The 23,757-nt window shown below is 39.3% G+C and overlaps 1 protein-coding gene across 3 annotated transcripts in view; it reads left to right on the forward strand.

The window, feature by feature from the left end:
- The window catches only part of GIGYF2 (GRB10 interacting GYF protein 2), a 108,322-nt gene that overhangs the window by 58,209 nt on the left and 26,356 nt on the right, over positions 1-23,757 (forward strand). For 2 of the 3 annotated variants that reach the window (XM_024563895.4, XM_053919217.2), the window contains 10 exons: positions 2,521-2,700; positions 6,224-6,441; positions 6,529-6,691; positions 6,777-6,965; positions 9,770-9,966; positions 10,903-11,062; positions 16,937-17,103; positions 20,156-20,247; positions 21,399-21,506; positions 22,505-22,605. In XM_024563895.4, coding sequence (XP_024419663.2) covers positions 2,521-2,700; positions 6,224-6,441; positions 6,529-6,691; positions 6,777-6,965; positions 9,770-9,966; positions 10,903-11,062; positions 16,937-17,103; positions 20,156-20,247; positions 21,399-21,506; positions 22,505-22,605 — 1,575 coding nt within the window. The remainder of the gene's footprint in view (positions 1-2,520; positions 2,701-6,223; positions 6,442-6,528; positions 6,692-6,776; positions 6,966-9,769; positions 9,967-10,902; positions 11,063-16,936; positions 17,104-20,155; positions 20,248-21,398; positions 21,507-22,504; positions 22,606-23,757) is intronic. The other variant, XM_024563897.4, reaches the window with a different exon arrangement.

A 23,757-nucleotide genomic window follows, 5' to 3' on the forward strand; every position in this document is an offset into this window, starting at 1 on the left:
TATGGCGGATTATGCCACAGCAGCGAGGTTTACCTTGTCCGTACCCATTCTTATTATTAGGAGGATGTGTAATCACAGAAGAATTTGCTATCGTCGATGAAAGTAGATTACAAGATAGTAGGTATACTGATTGCAACTGCATAAAAATACAAAGTTATGTAAAAGCTAACCACAGGTAGAGTTCTGTTTCTCGATTGAGTGATTATTAGTATTCTTAGTAACTTTATTTTTTTTGTAGTTTGTTAGAAAAAATTATAATATCAATTTTTGATAAGCATTTTGCCATTAATGTGATTTTGCTTATTTGGTACCTCCATTACAGTTTCAAAGGCTTAATGTAAAAGGAGATGAAAATGAATGTGATTGCTGCTGTGTTCCCAAGTCATTGTACAGTGCTGGACACTTACTTGTGACTGAATAATTACACGGGTTAGAGTTCATTTCCCATCATTTGTTAGTTTATACACATTAGGGGTTTCTTTGTTTTAGATTTGTTCCTCTTTTGTAAGTGTACCTACTGCATTTTTAATCAAGTCATATAATGAATGTGGTACCTTATAAAATGGATTATCCTCTCTTATTTCTGAGCAAGAGAGCCTGCAAGGTCTTCCAGCCCTTCTAACACAAGGGCAGATGTGTAGAATCTGTCTATACTTGGATCCGTAAAACTTAGCATTTACAGTGCACTAAGTATGTGTTGAATGGAGCCAGAAGATTAACTTTTGAATCCTCTCTATGCCATTTAAACAGCAGTGTGTGACTTTGGACAATTTTCCTGGGTTATCTTTTTGAGCCTCGCTATTCTCAGCTATAAAATGGGAAAAAAATTCTAATATTGAGAATTGTTATAAAGATTAAGTCAGTTTAAATGAGGTTTTATTATCTATGGCTATGTAACAAGTTACCCCAAAACTTAATGGCTGAAAACACCAAACATTTATTATCTCAGTTTCTGTGGGCCAGGAAGGAGCAGCTTGGCTAGGTGGTCCTGGCCTGGGCCTGCCAGGGCTTCAGCCAGTGAGGCCCAAGGGGCTGTAGCCACTTCCCAGCTCACTCAGGTGGCCGTTGGCAGGCCTAGTTCCTTGCCAGGGGGCTTCCCGTGACATGGCAGTGGGGGTCCCTCAGAGAGAGTATCTATCCTAGGAGGAAGGCCACAGTTTTTAACTTAGTATTGGGAGTGACATCTCATCCCTTCTGGTGTATTCTGTTTGTCAGGAATGAGTCATTCAGTTCAGCCCAGGCCTCATGTGAGGGAGTTACACAAAGACCAGAGGCAGGGGGTACTGGGGTCTATGTTAGAGGCGGCCCACCATAATGAGAAAGCAGGCAGTGTTTGCCCAGCAAAGAATGGCACTCCACATTCGGAGTTATTTTATTCTTTAAAGTAATCTTAATTCTTTAAGATATGATAAAAACCTAACAACCATTTGGACAGACAGGATTTTGAATTTTAATGAGAATGGACTGTAAGAGGATGACTAAAAATTAAATTTCCTCAGTTTCAGAGGCCACTGTATGGTTTTGTTCTTCACTTTCAGTATGGTTTCATGAAAAGAACTGAGGCTGTCACTGAGAGAATAGGTAACTTCTGTTGTTATAAACTGAGGACATTGGTGTATGTTCTGGATTTTCAACTAGTTCGGTGTGAGATTTTATTTATATAATCTGTTTGTGACATATATATGTTAGCACATGCTGGGTGGTGGCTGAAGAATTTGCACAATTTAGAACTGTGGTGTCCTTTGGAAGTGCCAGTTTAGTTTACTTGACATACCAGGTTATCTTTCACTGTTAATGTAGCTCTTGAGTTGCATCAGGTGTTAGACATAGCTTAGCTTTGAATTCTGTTCAAAAGCAATTTGTTGTATGCCTTTAATATACTAGGTGCTAGAGTAAATGAAATTGTATAGCTCACAGTCTTTACTTTTGAGTTCACAATCTGTTTTTGGAATAAGAGAGAAGTTGAAATGTACAGATATCCTGTTTGGGCAGAACTACCAGTCAAAGTTGATTAAGTTACAGCATATCATTAAAAATATGTATGCCTTAAGAAAACAACTGTGGCTGGCTAAGGAAGGATTGCCAGGATACACAGTTAAGTGCAAACAGCAAGCATACAAAACGAGTGTGACATTCGGAGGGATGCTGTGGGGTGTGAATGAGGGAGCTGTGTGTGCGTGCACACGTACAACTACGGACAGTTTGGGGAAGGCTCTGTGAGAAGTTGCTGACGGTGGTTACTTCTGGAGAAAAAGATGAGGTCTTGTGTAGGAAGAAGGTTGGTTCTCTTTTCATTGCATGCCCTTTTTTGAATGCATATATTATTTTTGTTTTAAAGTACCCAGTCTATGAACATTGTGCTTTTAGAAATATGTCTAATGATCTCCGCATATACCCATGGTTTACTTACACTGCCTGAACGCTGAAATGGACACATTTGCAGAAAAGCTGCATTTGAGGAGTCTTGTCTGTTTTCAAATTCCTCACTGGCTGAGGCTCATGTTTCTTTTTTATTTACAGGAAGACCAAATTTTGAGGAAGGTGGACCAACGTCAGTGGGAAGAAAGCATGAGTTTATACGATCAGAAAGCGACAATTGGCGTATTTTTAGAGAGGAACAAAATGGAGAAGATGAAGACGGAGGGTGGCGACTAGCCGGGTCACGAAGGGATGGAGAGAGGTGGCGGCCTCACAGTCCTGGTAAGGCTTCTGTTGAGGATTTGGTGGAAATTGTTAGGGAATAAGTGGAAAAGATAAACTGTTGTTTTCTTTTAAATGTGGAGTCATTATTTATGTCATCACACTCAGTGTTATTACTACAAAAAATTTCAACATAAAAATTTCCAGACCTATTCAGTTGATTAAATCACTTTTATTTTTCTGGGGCAAATAGTGTGGTTTCACAGGAGGCGCCTCCCCTTAACTGCACAATGGAGGAGGGGTTCCATTTGGTTTTGTCTAACTCTTATAAAGTCTCTTTTCATCACACTTTCAAACTTATAAGTGTATAATTACACGCTCATTTAGGGACATGCGGTCCACCTAAAATGTTTTTTTTCCCCCTGGCATAAGAAAGGATTTATTCTTTCAATTTTTTTTTTTTCCCTGAAAATGTGATTAATGCTTCTTTGAAGAATAAACTTTAAACCCAGGTCAAAAACATAATCACAAGTTCATTCTTTTGTACCTCTAAGTTTAAAAAAAGGAGAGGGAATAGTAGCTATTAGTGGTTTTGTAAGTTCCTCTGTTTGACTGTTTAAGAATGCTTCCAACTGTTCTTCCCTGACATTAGATATGCTGGTAACTGAAGACACTGGTGCTTTGTGTCAAAGTTCATCCCCTGCCAAAGTGCTGATTCCACGCCTCATGATAATCAGATGTCACTGTAGTTTGAATCATGGGGTCATGCAGAACCGAAGCATACAAAGAGTGTGTACATGTCTCTTGAATTTCATGTGCATAACATTTTATCTATCAACCATATGCCAAGGGAGCTTACCTTTAATAGAGGACATTATAATAATGTAAACTGTTTTCATTTACTTTTTAAAATCAAGTTAGTAGCAAAATCACCAGCCTTGGTCAGAATAAACATTCTAACAGGCATTTAGAGGTAGAAACTTTGTGAAATCAGTCTTTGGATAAAGTTAGGATGCTTTGCCTCAGCTCTTCGTGACTGCCTCTTGGGCGAGTTTTCTGTCATTAGTGGGCATTGTTTACATCACAGTTTTCTAGGCAATTCTCATCAATCTGTGTCCTGGGCAACCAGATGTTACCGTTCTCTTCAAGGCATAATGGCATTCTGTGCTGGGCTTGCCTGTAAGCGGAGGGTTTCTAGACTGTTGCTAACAAGCATTCATGAGAATGGACAGGATCTGGGCCGAGTGAGAAGAAAAATTCCAGCTGATCAAAAACAAACAAGGTGAATGTTTTGGAAGATGAACAGTGTTTCTAAGCCCAAATGTCTGATGTTGATTCTCTTAAAGGGATTTGAACAAAGTAAAACTTTAGTGTTATATTCTACCATCAAACCTCCTCAACCAACAACTTGGGTCTTTTTCTAAATCTGTCTCCTAATATTTGACTTCATGTCAGTTTTGCCATCAACTTGATAATTTTCCAACATTTTTTATTTATACATATTTTAAAAGATAGTTTAGGGCAAATAGAGATATATGGGGCTGAAAAACACTGTAAATATGCATTTTAAAAAATGAATACTATTGCCCTGGCTGGTGTGGTTCAGTGGATTGAGTGCTGGCCTGTGAACCAAAGGGTCACTGGTTCAATTCCCAGTCAGGGCACATGCCTGGGTTGTGGGCCAGGTCCCCGGTAGGGGGCATACAAGAGGCAGCCACACACTGATGTTTCTTTCCTTCTCTTTCTCCCTCCCTTCCCCTCTCTCTAAAAAGAAATAAATAAAATCTTTTTAAAAAATGAATACTACTACCCTTTCAACCCAGCATATTAAAAGTTGGGTCTGATTTGATCAGTTGTTTTTAAGTTACTCTTAACATTTCTTAGATTTCAGTTAATCTTTTATTAGGATTTGATTACAATTTTAAATATAATGATTTTGACTGATTTTGTCTTTTGAAAATAGTATGAAACTAGTTCTAATGTAAGGTCATTGAAGCAGTGTTCAATCTTAATCAGCTATAGATTTGCCTTATCTACTACATTTACTTTCATGAATAAATTTTTTTACTGTTGGTAAGACAAAAATATGGAATCTAGTTTTATTAAAGTAGGGTGCATAGCTGGGTATGTCTAGAGATGAGTGCATTAGGACAGCTAAGCACCCACTCTGGGAGCTGAACTTAGGGCACTCAGCAAGAGGGAGCCGTGAGCCAGCCACCCGGAAGAGTAGATGCCTGTCACGGTGCGCATTTACAGGCGGTTTTAAAGACGGTAGACAGAGCACTCTGGGGTTCAGCATTTGCTCATGAATACTTTTGAGTAATGACTCCAGGTTTATGTTTAAGCAGTCTGGGTACAAAATTCCTTTGTTTTCATAGACGGTAGTAAATAGTGTTCTGTTGTTGTAAGTAAAGGGTGGGGGATGTGGAAATAATGTTTTCCTTACCGTTTTGTGAGTGGTTTATAAGATGCTACTTGTATTTGGCATTTTAACATTTTGCCCTTTGGTTTTCACTTTAAGTTTTAGATTGCTGGTTTTAGCAAATTTAGCCTCAGTAGTAAGAATTCTTTGCTTGGCCTCATTTCTTTGTGTACCTCCCACGGAGAAAGCAGCCAAGGATAGAAAATTCTAATATGTTAAAACCTGCCTCTTTTTTTTTTTTTTTTAAATTAACTCTCTCAGACTCAGGCTTTTCAGATTTTACCAAGTTTCCCATTCTTTTTTAGAAAAAAAGTACTTTAACCCAGGATCTTCTATTCTTAGGCAGTCTCTTTCTGCCGGACAGTGGATATAATAGCATGCTAGGGTGGATTTAGGAATGTCCCTGGGGTGTTACACGGAAATAACTCCCTAGGGGAGAGAGCGGGAAGGGAAGTAATAAGCTTGTTACTGTGGGAAAAGCAGTAGAGTGTGCAGAATTGAGTTCTAGGTTCTACTTTGCCATTTGCAAGTTACTTCTGTCAGAAGTTTTATTTTTGAAGTTATAAAGTTAGGATAATGGGCTATGTAGAATCTCTGACATCTCTCAATATTGCAATTCCGTGACTTTTTGTTAGGAATCAGAATCACAAATGGGATCTTGGCTCTTAGTAGTTAGGCATTATGATTCTGACATAAAGTAACACAGGGCGCTGGTCTTATCCATAAAGAATGGTATTTTCAGGAGAAGAAAGAAAATGCTTTGAAGACCTGCCAGGAGGAAGGCACCGACTTCAGTATGGAAAGATAGCCAGGCTGAGTCTGGGCTGGGAGTGGGCTCATCAGCATTTCAGTTAGATGCCTAAAGCTTATTCAAAGTGTATCCTTTGAATAAAGTGCCCTTTAAAAGTGATTTGTTTTCAGTGTGTCTTTAAAAGCTTTAGAGTCTGTTGTGGCTCAATGCTAAATGAAGATGACTGCTGTGATGGTATACGCATGCCAGCCTCTGAACTGCATGTAATTCAGCTAGTTTTTGTGTAGTGGGTTGATCCATTTGAATTTGCTTTCAGTGGTAGTTTTCTCCTTTATTTCTTGTCCATCATTTTCTTTTTCCAATGCTGTCACGAAGCTTCTCTAAGGTCTGTGTCTTCCTCCTGACCCCAGATGGCCCTCGTTCTGCAGGCTGGCGAGAGCACATGGAACGGCGGCGAAGGTTTGAGTTTGATTTTCGAGATCGGGATGACGAACGGGGCTACCGAAGGGTGCGCACGGGCAGTGGCAGCATCGACGATGACAGGGACAGCTTGCCTGAGTGGTGCTTAGAGGATGCTGAGGAAGAAATGGGCACATTTGACTCTTCTGGAGCATTCCTCTCTCTAAAGGTAAGAAGTTGGTTTGAAATGTCATGACAGGCACTCACCTACCAAAGCCAGATATGCTGTTAACCTTTGGCTTTTTTCCCCCTACAGAAAGTACAGAAAGAGCCTATTCCAGAAGAGCAGGAGATGGACTTCCGGCCTGTGGAGGAAGGGGAGGGGTGCTCTGACTCGGAGTGTAGCCATAATGAAGAAGCCAAAGAACCTGATAAGACACATAAGAAAGAGGGAGAAAAGATGGATAGAATAGGAGCTGGTACGGTGCAATTTTGTCTTTGCCTTTTTTTCTGTCAAACTAAAATTTTCCTAAATTGTTAATTAAAGATTACTTCATGTTACAGAAGCTAGTGAGGAAACACCTCAAACCTTAACATCATCTGCTAGACCAGGTACTCCTTCAGACCATCTGCCTCAAGAAACACCACAGTTTGAGAGGAAAGAGGAGCCCAAAACTGAGCACACAGAAAAAGCTGAAGAAGAGAGTAGGATGGAAAATAGTTTGCCAACCAAAGTGCCCAGCAGAGGGGATGGTATGTATATGTGAGAGTCTTCAAGCTGAGTAGGGCTCTGCTGGGGCCATGATCACTGACTGATAAGATAGGCTTCTGTTTATACCTCCTAGACCTGCCTCTAAGGGTAGGTTATTAGAAAAGAGTATTTTACTGGTAAACCTAGGCGAACTTTGCTTCCCACATGTGTTCCATCCCAGAATTCAACAGAACAGAGTTAGAGGCATCAAGGTGGAGCTCAGGAGTTTCACTTCGTAGGATGTTATGACTTACCCACCCTAGGATCAGTCAAGCAAACTGGGTTTGTGATCCTCTGCAGTAGTTGGATTTTCATGTCAGACATGTACCTTCCTTTTTATGCCCAGAGGACACACCAAAATACCATTGTTCAAAAGAGGCCAAAAAGAACGTAGATGAATCCGTGGAATTCCCATCACCTTTGCTATACTATGAGCTTAAAGTATATCTTCTTCTCCAGTGCTACTCTATTGATTTTAAACTGGTCATATACCTTCGTAGGCAATATCGATGTTTATTTCCATGTTTCTTAAACATATTAAAAAATGACATCGTAAGGCCTGATGTTGAAGGGTTAATTGATTCATTCACCATAAAAATTTACACCTTTTAACAAGGCCTTCGTGCAGCACCAGTGTCTCTCCTCTTCGTTTTCTCCCTCAGCCTCACAGTTTGGTAGGTCCCGAAATGTGCCTGGTTCTCTTGCCTTTGTGTCTTGTTGGCACACTGTGTCCTCTGCACCTGATACTCTCCCACCCCACGTTCCCAAGCTAGCTTAGGTGTCTTGTTTTTTAAATAGCGTTCCTAAAATAGCAATGTAATACTATAAAGGTCTGTTTATCTTTTTTGCCCAATAAACTAATATTTTGAGGTCTTGAACCGAGGATTTTTTTTTAAGTGTCTAAAACAAAGCTAAATGAGTGAATTCAGCAAGTATTTGAATCTCTACTCTATATATCAGGCACTGTGAGACTTGTACATTTTGAAATTTTAGGATGGGATCAAAATGTGTAATTTTGAGATAGATGTGCATTAAACATTAAAACTCTGGATTTAGGGGATAAAGCATGTGTATATCAGTAATCTTGGGCAAAAAGGAATTGTGTGATTTTATGATTGGCAGACTCCTGGAGTGCTTCAGGAAGTAAGTGTCTCTGAGTTTGTCTTGGAATAATAAGTAGAATTTGGAGGTGAGTAACTGGATGAATTGGGAGAGGGCATTCTGGTACTAGGTGGCAGTGGAAACTGAAGTGAGCAGGTGGGACTGATCGGGCATGGACGGGAATCAGCTCCTGTTTTTATTTAGATGAAGCATGAGGTGTGAAAGGAGAATGGTGGGAAGCATGGTTGGAACGTAGATTTGACCCCTGTATGTAGGGTCGGTTATTGGGATGACAGCTCGGTGCATGTGGCCTGCTGGGCTGCCAAGTAGTCATTGTGATGGAGGCAGTGCACCTGTAAAGGGAGGTGGTGGCAGTTGAGATGTCAGAGTGGAAATTGGCAGGACATAGTCATTGCTTGCGTATCAGGGCAAAGGAAAGGGAAGAGTCAGAGGTGAGTGAGGTGCCTGGGGAGGGTTATGCTACCATTAGTAGAAAAAGTAGAAGTTGAGCACATTGGGAAGGGGAGAGAATAGACTCAGTTTTGAACATTGATTCTGAGGCATTGATGAGAAATTAGGTAGAGATGGCCAGAGAGCTGTTGTGAGTAAGGGACTAAAGATGAGGAGAGGTTGGGGCCAGAGAGCGAATGAAAATGTCACATTTACATGCACTTGTTAGGGGTGAAAAGAAAAATGGACTGAGAACAGAACCTTGGGTGATTCCGATTTTTAGATAGGTAAGAGGAGCCAGAAAAAAATCTCCAGAGGCAAGTGTAGAGTGCAGGAAAATGAAGGAAGGAGAATGTTCTCAGCTTGGAAAAGGGTAGATAATGTCAGGTGCTACTTCAGAGGTTGGCGGATGAGGACAGTATTGGATTTGGGGACTTTAGGTCACTGTTTATCTTTGGGAGAAAAGCTTTTCTGGCGGGTGGGAGTGGAAGGCACAGTGTAGCAGGTGTGGATGGTGGTGAAGTGGACACAGCTTGTATAGACTGTCCTTTTAAAAAGTATGGTGTGGGAGGAAGTGAGAGGAACAGGAATTTAGAGAAGCCCAAGGTTTCAAAGGGAAACTGCAATTGTATCTAATTAGTTTGCCCCCTTTTCCTTCTTACAGTGGGAAGTTAGAAATAGGAACCAACACAGAACCTCTTTTCAGTATTTATTCTCATAGAGAAGAACCTGCACAGTACAGATAGACTCCAAGTGTTCTTCATTATCCTGCCAAATGTAATGTATTATTTATATTAATAATGACTTGAAAAGGTACTCATCCAGATAGTTACAGAGATTTTTAGTAAAGGTTTTGGTGATGAGATATGCCGTCTCTGAGAAGATTTGCGGTGCTTTGTTAACTGTCTCTACTATCCGGAGACGTGATGTAAAGAAGGGATTAGGCTGACTCCTGTTTGTTTTTAAGAGGTAGACCCATAACTGTTGGGTAGGTGCTCTAGTGACACAGGTAGGCACCATAGAAGGCCCTTCTGGAAACCTGTTAACCCTTCCATTTTGCCACTCTGTGGAGGTACTGTTGTCACCAGGGAGAAGTCCTGCACTTCTCCAGAAGTGGCTGCAGTGTTTGTGACACAGCTCACAGTTCTGCCGAGCCCAGTTAGCAGGCTGCTCAGTGTGACAATGCAGACTTCTCCTTCATGAGCTTCCCTGTATTGAAAGGGTTTTCATCTGTCTCCATCTTTTTCCCTTCTAGAAATGGTTTCTGACGTCCAGCAGCCCCTGTCTCAGATTCCTTCAGATGCAGCCTCTCCCCTCCTCATAATCCCACCTCCTCTTCCCAGTCCTAGTCCTGCCCTCCGGCCAGTTGAAACGCCGGGTGCGGGTGCTCCTGGTATGGGCAGTGTCTCCACGGAGCCAGATGATGAAGAGGGTCTCAAACATTTGGAGCAGGTAAAAATCATGTAATCCTCTTTTCTCCTCTCAAACTGCCATCAAAAATTGGAAAGCATTAAATGAATATTCAAAAATAGGATGTTTGTGCTCCAGATTTTATGTACTGGAAAATCTGTTCATATGTCTAATGTCTAATTTATTTGTATGGGTAATTGTCTTTTAAATCAGTTCATGCTTATAAGTTTCTGCTATGTAGTAGTTATTATGTCAGGTTATTTTTTGCTCTTCTGAGGTTGCCTTTAGCTGTTTGCTTTTCTTTTTTCTTTTTTCTTTTTTCTTTGGAAATTAATGGAATGCCAAAAATGGCTAAAACAAGCAGCTGTGGATAGGTACTGTGTGTGTGTCTGTGTATTTTGCTTAAAGTATAACAGGGAAAACAGTCAAACTCTCAGGATATTAGCATCTTATTCACGTTCTAGATTTTCCCAAGATTGTATAAGCTGTTTATGTGCAAAGTAAATGATAGCTTGCTTTCTAAGAAGAAATTCTCTTCAGGGTGGGAAGTGCTGAATAAAGGAAGGAAGGGGGCAATGTCTTAGTACAGCTTGCAAAAGATTTTATTGGTAATTGTATTCATTGGGCCTTTTGTTCTGTTAACACATATGCTTTTACAGCTTTAGTCTATACAATTTAGTATTGACCAATGACTTATAAATTTTAAAAAGTACTCATCCTAGTTTGTTGATTAGAAGCCTGGGCTTTGATCCGTACCAGTTTGTGTTGTAATTTTAGTTCAGTTTGCTTAATCATTTTCACCGCTCTGTAAAATGGGGATGGTGCCTGTTCCGTGGCATTTTTGGGAAAATTAAATCATTGCCTGCTGTGTTCCTTGCATGTCTTTCACAGATCAAATAGTCCCAAAAAGGCAGGCGTATTTATGTGTACAAGTGTTAATTCAGGATCATATGTTTCCGTTTTTTGTTTTTCTGTTAGCAAGCCGAGAAGATGGTGGCTTATCTCCAAGACAGTGCCCTGGATGATGAGAGACTGGCGTCGAAACTGCAGGAGCACAGAGCTAAGGGAGTCTCGGTCCCATCGATGCACGAAGCCATGCAGAAGTGGTATTACAAAGATCCTCAGGGAGAAATTCAAGGTAGGCTGTTCTGTTCTACTCCAGGGCAGAAGTGTCTGCCGTTACCTCCAGGTTCTGTAAGATGGTAATTAGTGTTAATTTTCATAGTAGGGCAAAAGTCCATGCTATAGGCTTTATATATACATAGAAGGCATTTTTATAGGCTCCTCCCATATCACTGTATGGTTTCAGTGTGGGGAGGAGACTCCAGTGAAAAGAATTTGAATATAGGGTACAATATCATGTTAATATGATAGTGATGTAAGCAAGATTCCTAAGACACCCCCCCCCCTCATTTTTGGCATCCCAGCTGCTTAGCTATGCAGGTGTACTTGCCTGCTCTGTACTTTAGTCTTTCCACTGTGATGGCAACAATCTTGGAAGACTGTGCTTTAATGTTTCGCTAAAGTGGAGTTGATATCATAAATGATTAAAAAAAAACTATTAAAGATGCCTGAGAAGACTTAGTACCATGTTATAAATTAATTTCTTAAAACATTTTTATGGTACATAAGTTAAATTAGAATGGGGAGAGAAGATCATTTGTTGATTCTTCATTTCTGCTTTTGAAATCTTTGTTAATAACCTGAAATTGGTTATTGAATGTCTTAGTTTCAGCGTCCTGACAGCGTTTAATCAAGTGACCTCTCTCCAACGGGATGGCTCCTTTTCCTCTCTCAGCCCCCTTACCCTGCTTCGTTCTTCTTCAAAGCATCTGTCTCTACCTGGCACTACATGTATTTGTTCGCGATTTATAAAATGTAAAGTACATAAGAGTGGGGTCTTATATACATACATACACCTGTATGTATTTTAATTAAATTTACTTAGAGAATAATTGTTGCTTCACATGCACTTGTAAGAAATAATACAGATTCCACATACCCTTTACCCAGTTTCCCCCAGAGATAGCCTCTTGCAAAACTGTAGTAAAATATCACAACCAGAATATTGACATAGTCAAGATTCAGAGTGTTTCCATCTCACAGGAATCCCTCATGTTGCCCTTTTATAGACTATTCATTCCCCTCCCATCCATTCGCCCTTCTCCTCTGCCTTAACCCCTGGCAACCACTGATCTGTTCCCCATTTCTGTATTTTGTCATTATGTAGCCCTGGCTGCTGTGGCTCGTTGGGCGTCGTCCTGCAAACCATAAGGTTGCTGGTTTGATTCCAGGTCAGGGCACATGCCTGGGTTGTGGGTTCAGTCCCCAGTTGGGACACATGCAGGAGGCAGCCTGTTGATATTTCTCTCCCTTTTCCCCCTCTCTCCTCTCTCTAGAATCAATAAAAGAAAAAAAATTCAGGAGAGTAGCCTGAATATTTAAAGAATGTTATATAAATTGAATCATATAGTACGTTACCTTTTGGGGCTGGTGTTTTCACTCAGCATGAGTCTCTGGAGATTCATTTAGGTTGTTTCATGTATCAGTAGTTTGTTTCTTTTAGTATTACGCAATACAGACATATATCATGGTTTAACTTCACTCATAAACAGCATCTGGTATGTTCCCAGATTTTGGCTATTATAATAAAGCTGTTAAACATTCATAGATAGGTTTTTATGTGAAGATAAGTTTCAGTCTTCTGAGATAAATATGTTCACAAGTACAGTTGCTGGGTTGTATGGTGATTATATGTTTAGTTTTTTAAAGAAATCACTAAACTGGTTTCCAGAAGGGCTATACTATTTTATATTCCCACCAGCAATCTGTTAATGATCCAGATTTTCTACATCCATTACCAGATTTTATGATTTTGTTGCTATTTTTAATTTTGCCATTCTGACAAATGTGTCACATCTCACTGTGGTTTTTAATTGCATTTTTCTAATGGCTAAAGATGTTGAACACCTTTTTATGTGCCTTTTGCCTACTTATACTCTTCATTAAAATGTCTCTTCATTTTTTTTTTTAAGATTGTATTTATTTATTTTTAGAGAGATGGGAAGAGAAGGAGAAAGAGAGGGAGAGAAACATCAATGTGTGATTGCCTCTCTCGCAGCCCCTACTGGGGACCTGGCCCACAACCCAGGCATGTACCCTGACTGGGAATAGAACCATCAACCCTTTGGTTCACAGTCCAGTGCTCAATCCACTGAGCTGTACCAGCCAGGGCTCTTCATGTTTTTTGCCCATGTTTTAATTGGATTGCTTTTTACTTTTGAGCGTTCTTTATATAGTCTAGACACTAGTCCTTTGTTAGATATGTGGATTGCAAATGCTTTCTCCCAATCAGTATTTTTTATCCTCAACAGCCCTTCGCAGAGCAAAAGTATTAAATTTTAGTAAGTCCACTGATTAGTTTTATTAATGGATTGTGTTTTTGTTATTAAGTCTAAGAAGAACTCTTTGCCTTTGCCTAGCTTCAGATCTCAAGATTTTTTTTTTCATATCTTCCCCCAATTTGTATTTTTGTTGAAAAGGTGGTCTTTCCTCCTTTGATGGCCTTTGCAACTTTGTGAAAATGCACTTGAGCATATTTGTGTTGGTCTGTTTCTGTGCTCATTTATTGCATTCCATTAACCTATGAGTTTCTCCACAATACCACCGCCTTGATTACTGTAGCTAGGTAAATCTTGAAATTGGATAGACATATTTCTCCCGGTTTATTTGTAGCCTGTCTAGTTCCTTTGCCTTTTCATATAAATTTTAGAGTAATCTTGTCTATATTTACCAAAAATCTTGCTGAGATTTTAATAGGAATGATATTAAACCTCTATACTGTTTAGAAGAGAATCAACATCTTTTCCATGTTGAGTCTTCTAATCGATGAATTTGGTATGTCTCTTGATTTATTTCCATCTTTGATTTCTTTCATCAGCTCTATAGTTTTCAGCATAGATTCTGTACATGTTTATTAGATTTATACCTAAGTATTTGATTTTTTTGGAGCAATTATAAATTTTATAATACTTTAGTGTCTGTGTTTTCATTGCTCCTAAATAGAATAGAATTTTGGATGTTTATCTTTACTCTGTGACCTTGCTGCACTCATTCATTAGTCCTAGGAGTTATTTTTTTACTGTTGTTAGATTCCATAGGATTTTCTGCGTAGACATTATTTGTCATCTGCAAATAAGGACAGTTACAGTTTTCATTTCTAATTCATACACCTTTACTTTTGTTGCACTATTGTACCATATATTCCAACACTGTTGAGCGAGAGGAGCGAGAGCAGGCATGCTGGCCCTGCTTTTCCTGTGTTCCTGTCTTAGGGGCAGCGCATTTGCTCTTTAATAATTAGGTGCAATGTTAGCTGCTGGGTGTTTGTAGATGCTATCAAGTTGAAGTTGAAGTACCCAATTTTTTTGAGTTCTTTCCATGATTTGGTGTTGGATTTCGTCGAGTGCTTTTTTTACATCTATTGACTGATAGTGTGACTTTTCTTTCTCAGACAGTTAACTATATGGTAGATTGCATTGATTGAGTAGGTTTTGCATCCTTGGAGTAAACCCTGTGTGCTCTCTTTATGTGTTGCTCAGTCCTGTTGGGTAATACTTTGTTAAGGATTCTTTGATCTGTGTTAATAAGAGATGTTGCTTTGTAGGTTGTGTTTTTGTTTTTTTTTACTCTTAATTTTCTGGTTTTGGTATCAGTGTAAAATTAACATCATAAAGGGAATGGAGAATTATGTCCTCTTCTATCTTCTGGAAAAGATTGTTTAGAATTGGTGTTAATGCTGCTTTAAATGTTTGACAGAATTCTCTAGGGAAACTGTCTGGAGACTTTTTTCAAGAATCTAAGAACTTACAACTTCAATATCCTTAATAGTTCCAGGGCTATTTAAATAATTTATTTAATATGGGTGAAATGCAGTAGTTTGTGTTTTTTGATGAATTGGTCCATTTATCTAATATGTCAACTTTTCATGTTTAGAGTACTCCTTTATTCCCTTATCGTCACTGTTATTTTGATGTCTGCAGGTTCTGTAGTGAGAGCCTCTGTTTTAATCCCGATATTGGTAATTTGTTCAGTTCTCTTTTTCTCCGACAGTCTTGCTAGAGGCTTGTTAATGTTACTTATCTTGTTAAAGAATCAGCTTTGTTCCATTGATTTTAACTGCTATTTTTCTTCTCAATTTTATTGATTTCTGCTCTTTATGATGTCTTTACTTCTGCATTTTAGGGTTTATTTTGCTCTTTTTCTAGTCTCTCGAGGTGGCAGCTCATATTATTAATTTGAGGCTTTTCCTCTTTTCTAATGTAAACATTTAATACTATAAATTTCTCTTTCAGCACTTCTTTAACTGTGTACCACAAAATTGGATATACATATTTTTATTTATTTCAGTGTTTTTTTGTATTTGTTATCTTCCTTGAGACTTCTACTTTTACCCATGGATTATTTAGAAGTGTTGTTTAGTTTCCGAGTGTTTTCCTGTTACCTTTCTGTTATTATTTCTGGTTTGATTCTGTTGTGGTTGAAGAACACAGTATATATGGTTTTAATTTTTAAAAACTTAACTGAAATTTATGGCCCAGAATATAGTTTATTTTGCTCTAGGTTCAGTGGTTACGTGAATGTGTGTCTTGCTCTCTCTGGAGTGTAGGGTCAGTTAGATCCTGTTGGTTGATGGTAGTGTTGAGTTGCGTAATCTTGTTGATTTTTTTGTCTAATTGTTCTGTCAGTTGTTGACAGAGAGGTATTTGAAGTCTTCATCTATGCTTGTGACTGTCTGTTTTCTCTTCACCTGCCAGATTTTGCCTCACACGTTTTGCAGCTTTGTTGTTTGGTGCTCACACTTCTACGAGGGCTGTGTGTTTCGACCTTTTATTATTATATAATGTCTGCATCTCTGTAATTTTCTTTGTTTTGACATCTAGTTTATCACATGTTAGTTTAGCCACTCCAACTTTCTTTTGATTAGTGTTTGCATGATATATCTTTTTGTATTTGAAATAACTTGTAGACAGCATATAGTTGGGTGATGCTTTTAATTGTGTATATCGGGTTGTGTTTCTTGTTGCCAAGTTCCGGGATATATGAGGTAAATGAAAACCCAACACCCCTTGTCAGTTTGCCTTCTTCACTCCACCTTTCAGAGTCCTCTTTTGTTTGTTTTATACATAATATTCAGGGGTTTTCGTTGTATTTAGCAGGAGAGGCAGAAAAAATGCATCTAGTGTATCTTCCCGTAAGTGGAGACCCAGGACTTTGTTTTATTTACTCCTGTGTTTCCACTGCCTGGACTTACATACTTGGTGTTCAGTGCATATTTGCTGAATGAATGAGTTAATGCTTACTGAGTAGAGTATATTAGTTAGTTTTTTTGTATACAGTATTTGATTATTTCTTACTGCAGAGCGTCTAGAGAATAGTTATGATTAACTGATACAAAGTTTAACACACTCTTTTCAGTTTTATTCACTGTTCTGACAAATGAATTGTAGAGATTTAATGAGTTGGACACTATTATGCTCCTTAAAGCACTGCTGAGAATTTGGGATGTGTAGACGTGAAGCTTATTTAAAAATCTTTTACTGTATTTTATTAGTTAGAAGCCTGTCCATTACCTTTGGAGAGGAATTAGGTTATCTTACAAATTAGTATTTTTAAAAAATATTTTTTTATTTATTCTTAGAGGGGAAGGGAAGGAGAAAGAGAGGGAGAGAAACATCAATGTGTGGTTGCCTCTTGTGCACCCCCTACTAGGGTCCTGGCCTGCAACCCAGGCATGTATCCTGACTGGGAATCGAACCGGTGACAGTTTGGTTTGCAGACCAGCACTCAATCCACTCAGCTACACCAGCCAGGGCTATCTACAGATTATTTGACAGGTGCCATCTGAAACAAGTTGTTACCTCTGGGTGAGGAGCAAACCCAGAAAGTATTTTTTCCTCTTTAGCCTTGAAGGATTCTCATTGCCCTTCTGTTTTCATTGGTGTTATTATAGGTCCTTTCAATAATCAGGAGATGGCAGAATGGTTTCAGGCGGGCTATTTTACTATGTCTTTATTGGTGAAGAGAGCATGTGATGAGAGCTTCCAGCCTCTTGGTGATATCATGAAGATGTGGGGAAGGGTTCCCTTCTCTCCTGGTCCAGCACCGCCTCCTCATATGGTAAGTATCTTCAGCTCATCTAGAACATCTTAGACTCAGAAGCCCTTGCTTCTCTTTGTAAACAAAAACTGCATGTTGCATCTAATGAGGGAAAACTGTAGTTATTTGAAAGTCATTGAAAGGCAATGGAAAGTCTTAATCAGAGACCGCATACCTATCTTAAAATGATCTTTTCAAAACTCAAATACCTATGCCCATTTCCACACACACACACACACATACACACACAGGCACACACTTTTCTGTGTGTGTCTCTCTCGCTCTCCTCCTCCCCTCTCCTCTCCTCTCCTTTCTCCTTTCTCCTGTCTCTCCAGTAGCTCTCCAGCAGGTATAGAATGAAGAACATCTTAGCCTGGCCCACCTACTAGGTCCTACATGTTCTGGCTCCTTACCTTCTAAGCTCACTTCAGAGCTTTTACCTCAATCTTCTGTGGTTCAACACAGTTGACTTAGAGTTCTTTGTTGCTTCTAGTTAGAATGCACAGTCTCCTTCCTTCCTCTCCATTTGCCTCTTGCTTTCTGACTCATACAATTCCTAAATTTGAGGTTCACCTTAAAGCAAATGTTCCTAATAAAGAAGTTCTCAGTCCTTTGGAATATATCTTGAAGACTTTTTCTTTTTGTTAATATTAGTTACTGGTATTGTAACTAAAAACTGGATCATAATGTAACTCCCTCCCCCTTGTATAGTGGCCCTGGAGTACCTTTGAACAGGAAATCGTACTTCTTTGCAGCTGCTTCTGAGCCTCTCCCCACAGAGTTCCTCTTGGAGGGCTGTGGAGCTGTGCCTTACTTTTCCTTCTCTAGGTAGGAGTGTCTGGTTGCTGGCTGTAGTCAAAAGCAGCCATAGTCAAAAACCTTGAGTGTGAACACTGGATTTCTACAGTGATAACACTGACGTAGTTATTCATCAGCTGTAGGTGTGAGGACCTGTGTCAGGCCTTGTGATAGGTTCTTAGAGACGAGGCTGAATAAGAGACAATCTCTGTGGTCAGGGGAGTCCGTCGATGAAAATAGTGGCTGTCTGACTTGGTTGACCATGGCTCCTAATTAAAAAAAACAAAACAAAACAAAAAACCCACAGAATGTTATGAGACTTTTTCTGTGTGTATATATGTGAAACGTTTCACAAAACACTGTCATGCACATATTTTCTGTTGTTTCTTCTTCTTTTTTTTAAAATACATAAATACTGATCTTGACCCAGTAATTGATTTCCAAATCCACCGATGGGTTGAGACCACATGTAGTTTGGAGAGCAGTGAATATTTCTGGCTGAAGAGAATTATTTCCTGACATTTTTTTTTGTAGTAAATCCAAAGAAAAATTATACTATGTATTACTTTATGTAAATATAAGTTGTATGCCAAGTTTGAGCTTTATTTTCCCTCTCTCAAAATGGGATGAGTTTTTTTTATCTTGTGTGTTCCTTACTTGGAACTTAGTATACTTTCTCCAGTCCATTTCCTGACTTCCAGCTGTAGGGCTGAGCCTCAGTCAGACTCATCCAAAGGGAAAAGCCTTGGAAGCTCTGCTTCCTGTCAGCCGTAGCCTTTGCCCAAAATAGCTCTGATTGAGAGAATTCACCTTGATGATGAATATACCTTGAAACCTCTGTTTTCATGTAGAAATTTAAGTGACCTTATTGTAGGTTCTATCTAGTTTCAATATTTAATGAGAAAGAAAAATGGCCCTGAATGTCAGATGATTCATAGCCCGAGAAATTGTATAACAAATGTTTTATTCCAAACTATAAGCCATGTACGATAAAGATATAAACATTCACTAATTTGCCTCTCTGGTCTGTGTCACCCTTATACTTTTACCATAGTCCCTCCTTATCTGCAGGGGATACATTCCAAGACTCCCAGTGGATGCCTGAAACTGCAGAAAGTACCAAATCCTATATACACTATTGTTTTTTTCCTATACATACACACTGATGATAAAGTTTAATTTATAAATTAGGCACAGTAAGAGATTAACAACAGTAATAAATAGGACGGTTGTAACAATATACTATAATAAAAGTTATATAAATGTGGCCCCCCACTGATCTGATAACAGAGGCAGTCACTGAGTGACTGCACCAGAGCTCGGCATCTGCGGCGTGGGACAGTGGGACAGTGGGACAGTGGGGCGATGCGTTCCCGGGCGCAGTGGAGGGGCACAGTGCAAGAGCGCATTATACTGCTTAGAATGGCACACGGTTTAAAACTTAGGAATGGTTTATTTCTGGGGTTTTCTATTTAATATTTTTGGTCCATGGTTGACCATAGGTAACTGAAACTGCGGAAAGTAAAACTGTGGACGGGGGACTGCTGTATTTCCGGTTTTTTATACTGTCCATTATTCCCCACTTTTAGCTTTTCAGATTTCAATTTCTGCCACATTCTTTGAAATACCAGTTAAAGTGCCTTGTACCAGTTAAAAAACCCAGGGCTTTATTACAACTTTTTTTTTTTTTTTTTAACCTTATGTATTAATGGCAGTAGAAAAACCTAATTTTTGGTCAGGAGTTAACAGTTTTCTGTTTAATTAAAAATTTCTCATCATCTTAATACATGCTTATATATCGGCTCCCTGTATTTATCATGAGCCATTTTAAATTCCCACCATAACATTTCTTTTAATCTTTAGATGACTTTACTCCTTTCTGTTTGTCCCATTTGTGTAACTTTTAATGATTTACAAATTTATAAATCACTTCTAATATTTGGAGAATTACACACTTTTTAGTTACAGGAGTAACTGGAGTACAGTACAGCATTTACTTTCAAGGGCAGGAGAGGAGGAGGAGGTAGCTGCAGTGAGGACCCTGCCCCTGCCTTAGGAAATCTCTCATAATACGGGCACACTGTATTCCACTAGATGGCGCTGTTTAGTTTTTACAGATGCCTGAGGTTTTTATAGTTAATCATTTTGGTTGTAAAGATGGAGTGGGAAGTGAAGGTCTGATATTCATTTTGCTTTCAGGTACATGTACTAAATGGCTTTTAGGCTCTTTGCAATGTATTCAAGGGTACTTCTTACCCCATGTCTTCACTCCCAGGGAGAGTTGGACCAGGAGCGACTGACCAGGCAGCAGGAACTCACGGCCTTATACCAGATGCAGCACCTCCAGTACCAGCAGTTCTTAATACAGTAAGAGGGGTGTGCTGCAGCACCAGAAGGGCCTTTTAGTGTCATCTGCTCACAAGTTTCACCTTCTACAGCAGAAAATGAAAAGTTTTAGGATTGTTCAGTCACCCAGCTAGTGGCATGTTATCATTAAGTTGGTTTTCTTACCAGAAATTTGCAGAAGATGATACATAACTTAATTTTGTAAGCTCTTTAGCTCCTAAAGAAAGAATCAGTAGACATTTTGAGAACTAAGTGCCTTGTACATGGCTCGACTTTGAATGCTACAGAGAAAAAACATAGACGGGAGGACAGGAAAGAAATAAAGTTTATACTGTTAGAAGTGGTGTGGAGTGATGACAGAATCACTTAGGTTGTATGTTCCCTTTGTAGAAGAGGTAACGTTGGCTGTCACGGGCAGAGGTTGGCAGCATGCTACCCGTTTTTATAAGCAGAGTTTTACTGGCCCACAGCCATACTCGCCTGTGTATTGTCTGTGGCTCCTTTTTGGACAGAGATGGCAGGACAGAGCAGTTGCTTATGGTCTACAAAACCAAAAATATTTACTGTCTGGCTATTTACAGAAAAAATGTCTACCTCTGATTTAGTGGAAGATAATCAAACCTAAAATTTTCTAAGCTGAAACAAATTGGAGAATTTTTATATAGGTGATTTTATTTTTGCAAAGGGTGCTTCATGTAGAAACAGCTATTTAAATCTTTTAAAAATGTTTATTTTTAGAGGGGAAGGGAGGGGTAAAGGGAGAGAAACATCATCAATTGGCTACTTCTTGGCTGCTTCTTGCACGTTCCCAACCGGGCGCCCGGCCCTAAACCCAGGCATCAAACTGGCAGGCTCTCGGTTTGCAGGCTGGCATTCAGTCCACAGAGCCACACTAGTCAGGGCTGAGTCTGTTTTAGTTTTAACTTGTTTGCTGATATAAGGCTATTATTTTGAAGGAATTTGCCAATATTTGATATTTTGTGATTTTTTCCCTTTCAGAAGCATGTCATTTCTTTATAGAATGAAGTATGTGTGACTATTATTCTCATGAAGAATTATAAAAATATATTTAATAGCTATTTCTGATTGTGTTTTAGGGGAGTGGTAGTTTGAACCACATCCCTCTTTGTCAATGTGAATAGACAGGTTACACTTTATTTTACTTTCTGAAGACAACAGTATGCACAGGTTTTGGCTCAGCAGCAGAAAGCAGCCCTGTCTTCCCAGCAGCAGCAGCAGTTGACACTCCTTCTGCAACAGTTCCAGGCGTTAAAGATGAGGTTGGTGGTCATTCCGTGATGCCTGTGTGTGTGTGTGTGTGTGTGTGTGTGTGTGTGTGTGTGTGTGTGAGTGAGAGAGAGAGAGAGAGAGAGAAGGAAAGGAAATACTGGTGTGTGTGAACTCAGGTATCAAAATACCCACACACAACAGAAAACTGTAGTGGTGTGTGTAAAAACAGAATAAGTTTTTAAAAAATAATTAGGCTGGAGGTAAAATATTTATTTGGTCTTTTTACTCAGAGGATAAATTTGGAATGATAACCAAAGCGTAACACTTGAGAACCAATGTAATCTTGTGGAACCAGCAACCAAAAAACTTGTGGTCTAGAAGTTTAATCTCATTTTTACCTGTGCTAGCTGTCTCAAGAAAGATACTAACAATGCCACACTAGGTTATAATTTTCTAGAACCCCAAAGCTGTTAAAGTAGCTAAGAGGAAAAGAATATTATACTAGAAGTGTTCAATTTCTGCTGTTTCAGGTTCTCATTCAGGGTAATACTTATTTTATCTTTTGCAAAGGTATCAGTCACTGCTCTTAAAAACTTTATTGTCCAGTTTAACTAGAGCCTTTTACATTTCTGTTTTGAGCCACCACCCATCTTGCTAGATGGTAATGTCTCCATTTTACAGATGGGCAAACCAGGACTCTGAAGGCTAAGAGCTAAAATGCAGACCTTTTGACTTACAGTCCATGGGGTTTTTTCTTTATAATGTGCATCTATGATTTATGGAGGTGTTCTGGATTTTTTAAGATCCAGAACATCTGGATATTCATAGTCTGGAAATCAGTGTTTGCAAATACCTTAAAGAGTCCAGAGTAGGATTATTGTGCCTCTCTGTGCCTCTCCTAAATGCTTTGGTAGTGTTACATTTTAGTAAAAGAATGGAGTTTTTTTAGCCAGGTAGCCTGGAAAACCTACAGATATTCTAAAAGTTCCTCTTTACTTTTGCAAATGGCAAAACAAGTTGATTTTTTTTTTTTATTTTCCTTTTGCAGACTATCTGATCAGAGCGTCATTTCCTCAGTGACTAGATCTGTGTCGGTGCCAGACACTGGGTCTATCTGGGAGCCTCAGCCAGCAGCGTCGCAGCCTGCAGGTGCAGACTTAAATTGGCCCTTCAACAAAAACAGACCCCAGCAAAGTGTCGACAGTGCTGAAAATAAACTATTACGGATTTGCTAGAAATTATTTAGTAGATAGATTTCTTGAATTTGAAGTCAGCTTCTCTTTTCTTTTATGTTGCTGTATCCAATGTGGAAAGGTCTTTTAAATAGTTTTTTTCCCCTCTTCTGCCAGAGTAAAAACAGATTCAGCAAAAACATAGGTAATGATGATCTATTTCTCTGAGTCAAGGATTGATATATACCCTAACCTTGCAGATACCCAGAAATTTTGGGAAGAAAAAAGCCTGCTTTGCAGGGAACATCTTACCTCATTCTCTGGGGGTTTTTTCATTGTATTAGAACATTTAGGGCTGGAATTTTTAAAAGGTCTCTGTTGGTAGAGCACTTCTGTTCCCGAAGGTCTGATACCTGCAGAGGCGGGTGGTTTGAACCGTGGATAGTCCTTACAAGAGGTTACAGTGTGTGTGTTAAAAATTCTCAGGAGCCATGCGCATTGATGGGTTTTTCTTTTTTTTTTTAATTGCTGAATTGTACACTTTTAAGATTTTATTTATTTACTTTTAGAGAGAGGGAGACACACAGCAGTGTATAAGAGATATATCCATCGTTTGCCTCTCATTTGCTCCCAACTGGAGGCCTAGCCTGCAACCCAGGCATGTGCCCCGATTGGGACACACACACACACACACACACACACACACACACACACACAGAGAGGCTGGCACTCAGTCCACTGAGCCACACCAGCCAAGGCAGATGGATTTTTCTTAGGGCCGTTGAGCTATTCAGGCCATAGTTCTCTGACTAGCGTTGACCCTGGGGACTGTGGAAGGAGGAGGACTGATTACCCTACCTCATCAACTTCCCACGCTGTTTTTTTTTCTTGGTGGCCATTTATAGGGTCCTAGAACATTCTCTGGTTTGGGGGAGACTGTAAGTACCTTATTAAACAATTTCTTTTATTGTGCATGATGCAGTCATGGTTCTTTTTAAAAACTCCATGGTTTTACATAGACAGTAATTTATAGTCCATAAATAGACTAGAATAGAAGTGTAGGCAGTAGAGAATGCAGAAAAGTGGTGTCAGCAAACCTTGCTGGCAAGAGGTAAACAGGCTCAAAAGC

Source organism: Desmodus rotundus, chromosome 2 (genome assembly GCF_022682495.2).
Source record: "Desmodus rotundus isolate HL8 chromosome 2, HLdesRot8A.1, whole genome shotgun sequence".
Lineage (NCBI taxonomy): Eukaryota > Metazoa > Chordata > Mammalia > Chiroptera > Phyllostomidae > Desmodus > Desmodus rotundus.